Below are 10,826 nucleotides of genomic sequence, written 5' to 3' on the forward strand. Positions count from 1 at the left end.
AGTACCTTGTCGAGGAGAAGTTCTCCTGTAGTGTCGCATCGAGAACTGAGGTGGTGGCGGTGGAGATGGATGAGGCTTTGTAATGTGGTGGTGGTGGTTGTGGTGGTGGTGGTGGGTTTTATGTGGGAATGGTGGAGAATCCTTCGACCGCCGTCGTTGCTGTATATTATAGTACTGGGCTCAGCCCGTCTGACGACAATATTGGGTCAGACGGTCTGACCCAATACTTTCTCTTAAATAATATATGTCTTATTATAAAATTAAATTAAGTGATTTACTATGCAAGTGTCGAAAGAAAATTTTTTAGTCTTTAAGGAAAATAACGGATTTTCGAAAGAGTATGAGATATTGAAATGTAAAACTACGATTGCTAATTTGCCATATCAATAAAAAAATATAAGTATAGAAAAAGAAAAAGAGAACAATGGTTTGAACTGCGGACGAACAAATTGTCGTTCCGCGCCTAAATTCTATCAGCTATATAACTTCAGACCTTAGGTCGAATTACTCGGTATCACAATTCACAATTGCTCTTTCTCTCTGAGAGATTTCAAACTCACATAATCGAGCTTTTCTCTCTCACAAAAACCACGATTCTTTCTTCTTCTTCTTCCTAAAGTCGACGAAGCTCTTTCTCTTTCTACAATGCCGGAAATGTATGCACTCAAGTACGTCTCTATGCATAATTTCACAACTAAATATTGAAATTACTGCCTTCATTTGGAGAATTTAGAGAATGTACATCAAATGTTTACGAGTTTTTGTCTCTTCCACGCAGATCTGAAGAACAGAGTCAGCAGTTGCAACTCATTCAAAGAGAAGAAATCGAAGATGAGGAGGACTTGATTGAAGCAATCGATAAATGTAAATTTCTCTCTCTGTTCCTCTATCAAATTTCTCGCACTTTGTTTCGCGTCAAACTCTAAATCCAGAATTCAAACGCCTTTAGAGCTTAACATTAATCGCAGAATTTTGAAAACTGAATTAATAATCTGTTTCTGTCTATTTTTCGTTTGAAAAATTCGTCATGTTGAGTAACTTAATCCTTATACAATTTCCTCTGATTATTCTAACTACTGTAAAACTCTGTGCCTACGTCTGTTAAGTTGCTCGCGTTCTGTTTCGCGTTAAATTCAATACCAGAACTCGTACGAACTTAGAGTTAAACTTCGAATCGCTTGATTCTAGAAAGCTGAATTAATACTCTGTATTTGGTTTGAAATTAAAGCATATTTAGTAACTTAATTCTTATAGAATTTCCTCTATTGATTCTCATAAAAGTTTTGTAGATTCATAATTCGTAGAGATCCGGAATATTGCTCTGAATCCATAAAGCCGAAATGAAGCTGAATCTCGCTCTTTTGTTTAACTTTAAATATTTCGCTGTTTGTTTCAAAAATTATTTATCATTAGTGATCGCTCATGGCATCAATGCCGGAGATGTTAGAAAGCTTCAAGATGCTGGAATTTATACATGTAATGGCTTGATGATGCAGACAAAGAAGGTATCTAGCAATTTTGACTTCGAATTTGAATTTTGGTAAGTTTCATTGTAACTTTTTTTATTAGTTTAACATTGATCTTTTTCATGAAGAGTTTGACTGGAATTAAAGGATTGAGTGAGGCCAAAGTTGATAAGATATGTGAAGCTGCTGAAAAAATTGTGGTAAGCTCTCTGTCATCTAACTTCTCAGCTATGCAGTTCTGAAAATAATCGAATAATTACGCTGAGTTGTGCTCTAATTTTTCCAGAATTTTGGCTACATTACTGGAAGTGATGCTCTGCTCAAAGTAAGATCGTGTTCTCTTTTGATATTGAATTTCAAAACTAGAGTTACTTTAATCTTTTGCAGCAAGTAGAAACATAAGTTTAGGGGTTTGACTACTAATTCTATGTAAACTGTCATTTGCAATAGAGGAAGTCCGTGGTTCGCATTACCACTGGAAGCCAGGCATTAGATGAGCTACTAGGGGGTAAATTTCTTCATCTTCTTTTTCAAACAAGTACTATTACGCAATTACCATTTTGACTTGTTAATTTTGCTTGAATATTGAAAAGGTGGAATAGAAACATCATCAATTACTGAAACATTTGGAGAATTTCGGTGAGGAACCTTAACTGTATCTTAATTCTCTTTCTTCATTTCTGCTTCTTTTCTTTCTTATTTATTTGTTCTTTTCTTGTTCTCACTTCTTAGAGACTAGAGTTTATGTTTTAAGTAGCTCCCGTAGTAATAGTATGAATTGTGTGGTTTCTGTGCAAGAGGCAGTGACTTTTGCTTGGACCTTGTTATGCTGATGACTTTTTTACTGCGCGTTTTGCTTAGTTTTGAACCGGAAATGGTTTGCTGGCTGCATTGTCCTGGGCTTTTGGCTGATTATATATCTAGCTTAAACATTCATTTCTGTTGGTCGATCTATTCATTCTTCTGACCTCGTGCCTGATGATGATTTTTCTCAGCTCTGGAAAAACCCAGCTAGCACATACTCTATGCGTATCAACGCAGGTAAGCTTTCCAATTTGCTAAAAGAACCTTTCTACATTGCTGAAGTTTGCAGGTAGAATAGAACTGGAGTAGTATAATCAGCTTAATAATTAGCAAACGATCCACTGGCCTAGACCATATGGTCTCAACTCTCACATAATCTGTTGATCAAGTGAAGGCTAAATTGCCGATGCATGTGTTTGATCAAAACATATAGTGCAAAGTTCATGAGGGTTATGACAATTGACAGATATCTCAACTAAAGCTGGCTGCTGGCCAAAATTAGTTAATTTAATTTGCATTGCCTAATTGCAGCTTCCGATTAACATGAGAGGAGGAAATGGGAAGGTTGCCTACATCGACACTGAAGGAACTTTGTATCCTTTCTTGTCATTGCCATTTAGTTTGAATCAAAAATTAATGTCTGCAAAAGAAATCTTTCCTTCACTGACTACACTATAGCCGACCTGATCGTATTGTGCCAATTGCTGAAAGGTTTGGGATGGATGCTGCTGCAGTCCTAGACAATGTAAAAGGCGACTACTTTTATCGGTTTATATTCATTAATAAAGCGTATGATGACTTGATTTCGTGGCTAAATATTATAGATTATATATGCACGTGCATATACATATGAGCATCAGTACAACCTCCTCCTTGGTCTGGCAGCAAAAATGGCTGAGGAACCCTTTCGACTATTGGTAAGTGATCACAACTTCTCATTAACATCAGGAAAAATCCTGCCTAAATATTATGTTGGCTGACAACAATTTGTTTTCAACTTTCTAGATTGTAGATTCTGTAATAGCTCTGTTTCGAGTGGATTTCTCTGGAAGGGGAGAGCTAGCAGAGCGACAGGTAATTTTTCAACAAACACATCTGCCTAAGATACAGATGAACTCTAGAGAAAATGTTTATATTTCATTTCCATATGGGGGGGGATCTTCATGATGCGTTGATTTCTCCATTTTTTTTCAGTTAATTTTGTACCATGACTACAACTGACTTGCATTTGCAGCAAAAATTAGCCCAGATGCTGTCTCGTTTGATAAAGATTGCTGAGGAGTACAATGTTGCTGTCTATCTCACTAATCAAGGTAGTACTCATCTTGTGTAAACTGTCTACCGAAATTCTCTTGGTTCCCTGACTTGGAGTGTCATAGATAGGTATTATTTTGGATAATAAGTAGAATAAGTCATTTAACTATATCCAGCAAATTGAATGTTACTGCAGTTATTGCTGATCCAGCTGGAGGAGTTTTTGTTACGGACCCAAAGAAACCAGCAGGTGGTCACGTACTTGCCCATGCATCAACAATAAGGTTGATGTTCAGGAAGGGAAAAGGTGAACAACGTATCTGCAAGGTGTTCGATGCTCCAAATCTGCCAGAGGCTGAAGCTATATCCTTTTACTGTCATTGCTTGATTACTAATGCCGATTGAGACCAAAGCTCATGTATCATAGTAATTTCGGCATGTTTTTTCCTTGACGCCAACACGTATTTCAGATAACACCAGGTGGAATTGCAGATGCAAAGGACTGAATTAAGCTGGAAAAAAAAGTAGACCATCTGATACCAGAATGATGAAGTAAAAGTAGCCTAGTTTCAACCACTAGTTTATTTAGCTCTGTTATTGAAGTTCTGAATAATTTTCACATAAACACTGCTTTTTGTAATGAGTAACTGAAACAAATATGTAATATTCAGTGGGGATACTGAAATACTGAATTTACTGATCTTTGCATATTCAGCGAAGGGTAAAGCATATCACCAACAGCAATTCTTCTTGTTAAAGGAAAGGGGGGCAGGGATTACTTGCTTCCGTTTGCTAGTTCAGTAGAGAAAACCCTTTCTGTGATGTTGGTATTCATATTACATACACCGATGTAAGTGGAATCAATCACCTAAATGACATGATTGATGATTCAGCTGCGCTGGGCTTGTTTATCCTTAATTGACCTAGGAGTTGTTCCCGGGCATCTTTAAAAAACAGGTTATTATAAACTCAACAGAGATGGATGATAAGCAAATCAACCATGCACAAGCATGGTGTAGATCCAACATGCTTTAGGGTAAGCAACTGTAACAATTATTTCCTCATATACTTGCTACGTTTCAAAATAGTTGCATAAAAAACTTATATGGACCTTGTCCAAACTAAACTAGTGTGGATCCAATGCTAAACTAGTGTAATTTATGAAGAAAAGGGTTACTCTTTAAAAAAAATTAAATATGTATATATATATATATATATAACGCGGAATTTTCACCATACATTCTCGACAAAAAAATTAATTCACCATATACCCTTGATGTTTTCAAAATTCACTATATACCCCTCAATTTCTTGATAATGCGCCATGTTCCTTTAATGATTAACGATTATCAATTTTTTTATCATTAACCCTTGATTCCAAAAAAGAGGAAAAAGAGTTATGGAGGAAAAGCTAAAAGAGGTCATTTTATGGTGTTTACTCAAATAGGGATTAATTAGGATTTGGTAACAGAATTAAGGGTTAATTATCAAAAAAGTTGACAATCGTTAATCATTAAAATTATATGGTGAATTATTAAGAAATGGAGGGTATACGATGAATTTTGAAAACATCGAAGTATATGGTGAATAAAAAAATTTGTCGAGGTATATGGTATAGATTGTAAAGTTTGACTATGTGAAAAAAAAATAACACAATAAATCTATAATAAACTAATGTAAGAAAAAGTGACCATGGTAGATAATAAATCTATAATGACATTATTTTTTTTAGAAGTTACTATAGGAACAAAAAAAGTCGCTATGTTAAATATGTGGAGTTAATCCACTTTAATTTATCTTAATATTAGGATTTCAAATATCAACGTTTTATAATTTTTACTTGTACACAATCAGAGATTTTAACATTTAAAAAATCATCATAGCAAACGTAAAGAGGCAAATGTCACAACTATTTTGAAGCGGAGAAAGTATGTTTATGTAAGGAGTTTCAGTTTGGTATAGCAGAAAAAAGCAAGTACCCCTAGCTGGCGTTACAAATGGGTTTCAAACCCCTTGACATTGAGTCATCCACACTGAAAGAAAGGTGGTGGTATACAAAGACATCGTCACATATCAAACCCAGACCCAACAGAGCAACCAATCTATTAATAGTTTGAAGACCAGTTTGCAGCGCTTCCAACCCTTGGCATACCAAGTGGTTCCTTCTTAGCTTCTGCATCAACTTTAAAGTTTGCACCACAGACTTCACCTGAACTGTCAACTCTAGGCACTGGTTTCAACTCGTTACGTGGATGTTCATAACTCCTCAGACCTCCAGAGCTTGTAAAGAAGCAACCTGGCAATAAACAAGAGAGAAGAAAGGTTCAGCAAGTTTACTTACGATTAAAAATTTAGCAATGTAAAACAAGTGGCAGAAATGAAAACCCTCTATATCTGAAGACTTGTTAAGGCCATCTCGTATCTTTTAAAAGCACAAATCACTGGCGTTTTTTCAGCATTAACAAAACACTTCGGAATCTGAAATGCAAAAACTGTCTACCAAAAACTCCAGAAACCTGTAGTGTTTTTCTAAAGGTGTGTAACTCACACACCAGTTCTCCATAAGAAACCATAACAAGTTCTGACTTGGGACTTCTCATATATTGATAACAGAGCCTAAATCCAGACTTTGAATATCAGTACAAATTGAAGGAGATTGCATTATAATTTATATAATTCTTATCCTCTGTTATATCAACTTCCCTCCATAAAAATCTTTATTTATATGTTATGCTTTAACTTACCTATATCATCAGTCAGTAATCCTTGCAGAATCTCAATAGTATTTAGTAAAACAATAATCATTCTTGTTAATCTGTGTTAGTTACCTTAGATTTTTTTTATTTTTATTTTTTTTTTTGGATAAAGTTACCTTAGATTTGATTGCTATATATTACTCTTCATGCTTGTGTTATTGTTAGGTTCATATCATATATTCTGGATCAGTTTATTGTTCTAGGCTGGCCTTTCACATGAGATGCTTAGGTTTAAAATCTAAGAAATCAAACCATGAATATTCCTTAATTCTTCTAAAAAGATGGAACAATGCAAGATAATTCTTGAAGGATCTATACTTGATTTAGTGACTAAGAAAGTACAAATTAATTGATTTAGGCATGGTGGATGTACATTGAAAGAAAGCTCGGAGGTCTCAAACTATTTTACGTTAATCCACTTTCAAGATGTAACACTTACAATAAGAAGAAATTACTTCAAACTTCACTAAACTGTTCTTAAGGTGAGCCCTAATCCCCAGAAGCTTGGCTATTTTATCTACTAAAGTGACTTCAAATACTATAGTAGTACTTAATTTGGGTATATTATAGTTAAAATTCGATAAATCATTTCCTGTTTAAGATAATCAAATTTCAAAACCATTAGGCTACCAAACTCGATTCTCGTAGGACGGAAATCTTTGACTACTAAAAAAATCGTGATTTATGGGTCAAATGGTGTTTTGTTTGTGCTTGTCCATTGTAGTTCAAATTCATAAATCATTTTCTCATTTGGTGATCAAGGTCCAACATTTGTTTGTTAAACATTCAAAGTAAAAAGATTTAGAAAACATAATAAGTGGGAACTTAAAAACCAACATATAACATTGCTAACATAAATCAAATATGTTTAGGTCTCAAGTTGTAGCAGCAATGTGGTGTTATGTTCTTGCTTATTTAAAATCGAGACATATTTTTCAAGTTTAGCCAATCGGATTCCCATTTAAACACACCACTTACTGAAAAATACCTCCTACGCTATTCGGCTAAGCTATTTGATGCTATTATACAGCACTAAGATCAGGGAAATAAAGGCAGACGGTCATTTGAGTGCACCTTTTGGAAACGGGGCAAATGATTTGCCACATCCCTTCTTAATAGTCTCCATATCATCTGATACAACAAGATGGCCATCAGAATCAGCTCCCCAGAAGAAGGGAACACTCCCATCAGGATCCTACATAAGATCAGATAACCACAATGACACTTACAGAAAGTAGGCAGTAACACAATCGGGGCTATTCAGGCTGTAGAAATACACTTACAGCAGCAACAAACGAGTTCTTTGAAGCGCAATCATACAGGATGAAAGCAAATTTCCCATGGAGATCTCTTATGATCTGCTCTATAGGGTAAGGACCTCTATCCCTCAGAGATCTATAAGCTTCAATGATAATGTTGACTTCATTTCCTGATTTGCTCAATCCATACTGCTGCTTAAGAGTAGCAAAGTTTTCAATATGGCCCTGGAACAAGCAGAATATGTCGTCCACAACTGCAAACAGTCTAGTACAGAAAAATTTTAGATCAGCTTATGAGCCCAAAAAAGACAGCACAACAGCAGGATGCTGATCATTGAATTTAGCTGCTCCAGAATAAAAGCGGGGAAAATGATATTATAGCTGACAAATTTTATTGAATACAAATATATAAAATTAACACAAATCAAATCACCAAGCCAGTAACAGCTATGTGCATATTTCATTCTAAAACAAGAAAGATAGCTAGATTGACAGATATTTGGTAATTGAAGATGAACCTCATATATCTAAAAATTAGCAAAAGAAAAAGTTCTATTAATAGTATATGGTTTCCACCATAATAGAACTAAGTACTTGTTTGGTTCAAACCATGAAATAGAAAAGGAATGGAATAAAAAGAAAAGAGGAAAGGAGTGGTAACATAAATTGTTGCCTTTGTTGGGTGTTTGGTTCAAGCCATGGACTAGAAAGAGAACGGTAGCCATTACCACCAAGAATTAGATTTTGCTACTTGAGGGGGGAAAAGGGAAGGTAATAAACTAGGGGAGTCCATTACCAATTTACCACCAAGTAACGTTAATGTAACGAGGGGTTGAACCAAACAAGAAGAAAGGGACTAGGAACTTAATCCCGTTTCTTGGAACTCAAAAATATTAAACCAAACAAATAATAAGATTAAGGAACGAACTACAGGAAAATTCGAAAGATCATATCCCTTGAGAATACTAATAAAGATACAGGGCCCACCAAATGTACTTGAGTACCTCATTCCCATAGGTAACAAATTTGTTCATACAACCAGGCCCCGTTTGGTAGTCGTTAATAAATTGCGGTAATGGGAATGAATTTTAAGTGTAATTTTACCAGGGAAGCACCCTTAAAATCTCCATGGGGAGGCATTTTTTCTCCATGGGGAAGCAATCTTACCCCTAAAGTTGTGTTTTTGTCTCCAAGGGGAAGCAATCTTACCCCTAAAGTTGTGTTTTTGTCTCTAAGGGGAAGCAATTTTCATGATCACTCAATACTCATTACCACCTACAAGGTGGTATTGGATGGAAATGAAAATTCAAGAACGAAAATGGACACTTTAGGATAAATTAGCATTACCATGGGAATGGACAATCATATTTTTCACAAATTTACACACAAATTCATTCCCATTACCACCATTTATGACCAACTACCAAACGGGCCGCTAGAGCCATAAGTCCATAACCAGCCTCGACAAGTATTAGAAACTCATAAATGATCAAGTTTGTTTGGAGTCTTATAGATAATACTACGTCAACTCCAGATTTTGTCCTCATATGGCTGGTTGAAGTTACTTAAAAGTGATCATCTGTGAAGAGTGTACATATAATGATCCAACAAAACAGACAATACCTATTATCAATGCTATTGCTAAACCAACTGGTGTCTTCCAATACCCAAATCAGCTTGTTACACTAATCACAATCTTATAGAAGGAACAAGAAATCCACACGACTGTCAAATCTTTAACACAGAGCAAAGGAAAAAAGGGAATACATGAACATTTATCATGAAAAGACATGAGAATCAACAGCACACTCATAGATCAAAGTGAGACATATTACCTATAAAGTTATCAATATAAACATTTTATCCTTGAATTTCCGGATTAGGATTCTCTAAAGTTCTAGTTGTTCCATTTCCTTTCTTTACAATACAAAACCTCACCAAAACAATTAAATTCCCAAACATTCCCCTTATTTTCCCCAAGATGCAAATACAGCCATTTTATTGAAAATTGGAAATTCCAGTTCCTAAAAGAACTTGAGCGAAGCCCCGGTACATATTCAGTTCAAAATCAAGATCTGCTGAGTATATTTTCCTCCAAAGAACCATAACTTGCCAATTCCTAGTCCAGATAAAAACGAAAAACGCGGCTATCGTAAGTGTAATAAAATTATTTATAATAACGCAAAATGAAGTTCTTAGGTTACTAGTTGGTACTCGATGAACAGCACTTAAGTTGTTTGTTACTTTCTTTGCATCAAAATCCGATTAGCTTCTTTATAAACATCTATAGAGAAACCTCTTTTCACTATAAACAATAAACAAAAAATGGCAATTAAATATTTAATCATCAAAAAGATTAACATCTCTAGATCGTAAGTAACAGTACATCAAAAGTCCCTTAAAAGAAACAGTAAACCAAAAGAACTAAATTCATAATCATCATCTAAAACTAAACATCTTTGCATAGTTATGAGTAGCAAATTTAAAAACCAATTACCCAAGAAAATAAAACATGGGATCAATCACAAAACAAACACCAAAATCCATACCATAGAGAATAACAAAAGGGAAAGATACAAATGAAAACAATCTAAAAACAAGAAGAAAACTAAATATAGGAAAAACCAAAAACCGAAAAGCCAAAAATTGAAATCGCATAACCTATAGTTTTGGGAGATTATTATTATGACCTTGGAAGAAGTGGGTTTTGTTTCTCGCTAGAATAAGCAATGAATCCAGGTTGACCAAGATTAATGGTGACAGCATTAGGATGAATAGAGGAGAAATGTTGAGCCAGAATTCCATCTTTCAACGCAAAAACAGATTCTGGGTTAGGACTCTGCAAGCCTTCAGGACATTGTGCCACAGATTTGTCAAAAATTGCCAACATATTTTTTTCTGAATATTGTCCAGAGGTGAAACGAAGAAAAAGATGTCTGAAGAGAGAACGAAAACAAGAAACGATCAAAATTGGTCAACTTTGGGGACTATTGGAACTTTGGAAGCTTATGGATTTTCAGGTGATGCCTATTTATGATGGTAGGAGCTCGATTTCCGGTGTTGCCCTTGATTCTTGTACCAATTTGCGAGATTTTAGGGTTGAAATGGATAAGGCCACGAGGTAGATATTGCTATTTATTTTTCTCGGTTGCTAAATGTCGTCCTGTTTTTTCCTATTCACACTATATTTTCGTAATCTGTAATCCATAATCCATAATCTTTTAAAAGTGGGAAATAATATACTGTTGAATTAAATAGTGAACTAGTATTTGGATCCGGGCATTACC

At 35.1% G+C, this 10,826-nt stretch overlaps 2 protein-coding genes across 3 annotated transcripts; one reads left to right on the forward strand and one right to left on the reverse strand.

Annotated features, from left to right (window-relative positions):
- The first annotated feature begins 278 nt into the window (after window positions 1-278).
- LOC104906684 (meiotic recombination protein DMC1 homolog) lies at window positions 279-4,365 on the forward strand. 2 transcript variants are annotated; one of them, XM_010695470.4, is made up of 15 exons: window positions 279-668; window positions 779-864; window positions 1,414-1,505; window positions 1,595-1,666; window positions 1,753-1,791; window positions 1,917-1,974; window positions 2,060-2,105; window positions 2,462-2,507; window positions 2,802-2,863; window positions 2,949-3,015; window positions 3,095-3,187; window positions 3,276-3,344; window positions 3,505-3,583; window positions 3,721-3,887; window positions 3,986-4,365. In XM_010695470.4, exons 1-15 carry the CDS (start codon window positions 646-648, stop codon window positions 4,028-4,030), a joined length of 1,044 nt encoding a protein of 347 aa, XP_010693772.1. In that variant the 5' UTR covers window positions 279-645; the 3' UTR covers window positions 4,031-4,365. The 2 variants fall into 2 exon arrangements, with proteins under 2 accessions (XP_010693772.1, XP_048496627.1); XM_048640670.2 differs by having other exon boundaries at window positions 279-656.
- A 1,039-nt stretch (window positions 4,366-5,404) lies between these two features.
- On the reverse strand, window positions 5,405-10,551 carry LOC104906685 (stem-specific protein TSJT1). The gene is made up of 4 exons (XM_010695471.4): window positions 10,230-10,551; window positions 7,564-7,804; window positions 7,355-7,475; window positions 5,405-5,820 (listed from the first exon to the last, which is right to left on the reverse strand). Exons 1-4 carry the CDS (start codon window positions 10,427-10,429, stop codon window positions 5,630-5,632), a joined length of 753 nt encoding a protein of 250 aa, XP_010693773.2. The 5' UTR covers window positions 10,430-10,551; the 3' UTR covers window positions 5,405-5,629.
- Window positions 10,552-10,826: the final 275 nt, after the last annotated feature.

This window comes from Beta vulgaris, chromosome 3 (assembly GCF_026745355.1).
Source record: "Beta vulgaris subsp. vulgaris cultivar EL10 chromosome 3, EL10.2, whole genome shotgun sequence".
Lineage (NCBI taxonomy): Eukaryota > Viridiplantae > Streptophyta > Magnoliopsida > Caryophyllales > Amaranthaceae > Beta > Beta vulgaris.

What these genes read in the sequence shown, in the direction of transcription:
- LOC104906685 (XM_010695471.4), bottom strand. Translation starts at nt 10,429, where the DNA reads ATGTTGGCAATTTTTGACAAATCTGTGGCACAATGTCCTGAAGGCTTG. An exon ending in AGAACTCGTTTGTTGCTGCT is followed by an intron (nt 7,476 to 7,563) that starts GTAAGTGTATTT and finishes GATCTTATGTAG; the next exon opens with GATCCTGATGGGAGTGTTCC. An exon ending in ATTTGCCCCGTTTCCAAAAG is followed by an intron (nt 5,821 to 7,354) that starts GTGCACTCAAAT and finishes GTTTATTGCCAG; the next exon opens with GTTGCTTCTTTACAAGCTCT.
- LOC104906684 (XM_010695470.4), top strand. Translation starts at nt 646, where the DNA reads ATGCCGGAAATGTATGCACTCAA. An exon ending in GATTGAAGCAATCGATAAAT is followed by an intron (nt 865 to 1,413) that starts GTAAATTTCTCT and finishes ATTTATCATTAG; the next exon opens with TGATCGCTCATGGCATCAAT. An exon ending in GAAGTGATGCTCTGCTCAAA is followed by an intron (nt 1,792 to 1,916) that starts GTAAGATCGTGT and finishes CATTTGCAATAG; the next exon opens with AGGAAGTCCGTGGTTCGCAT.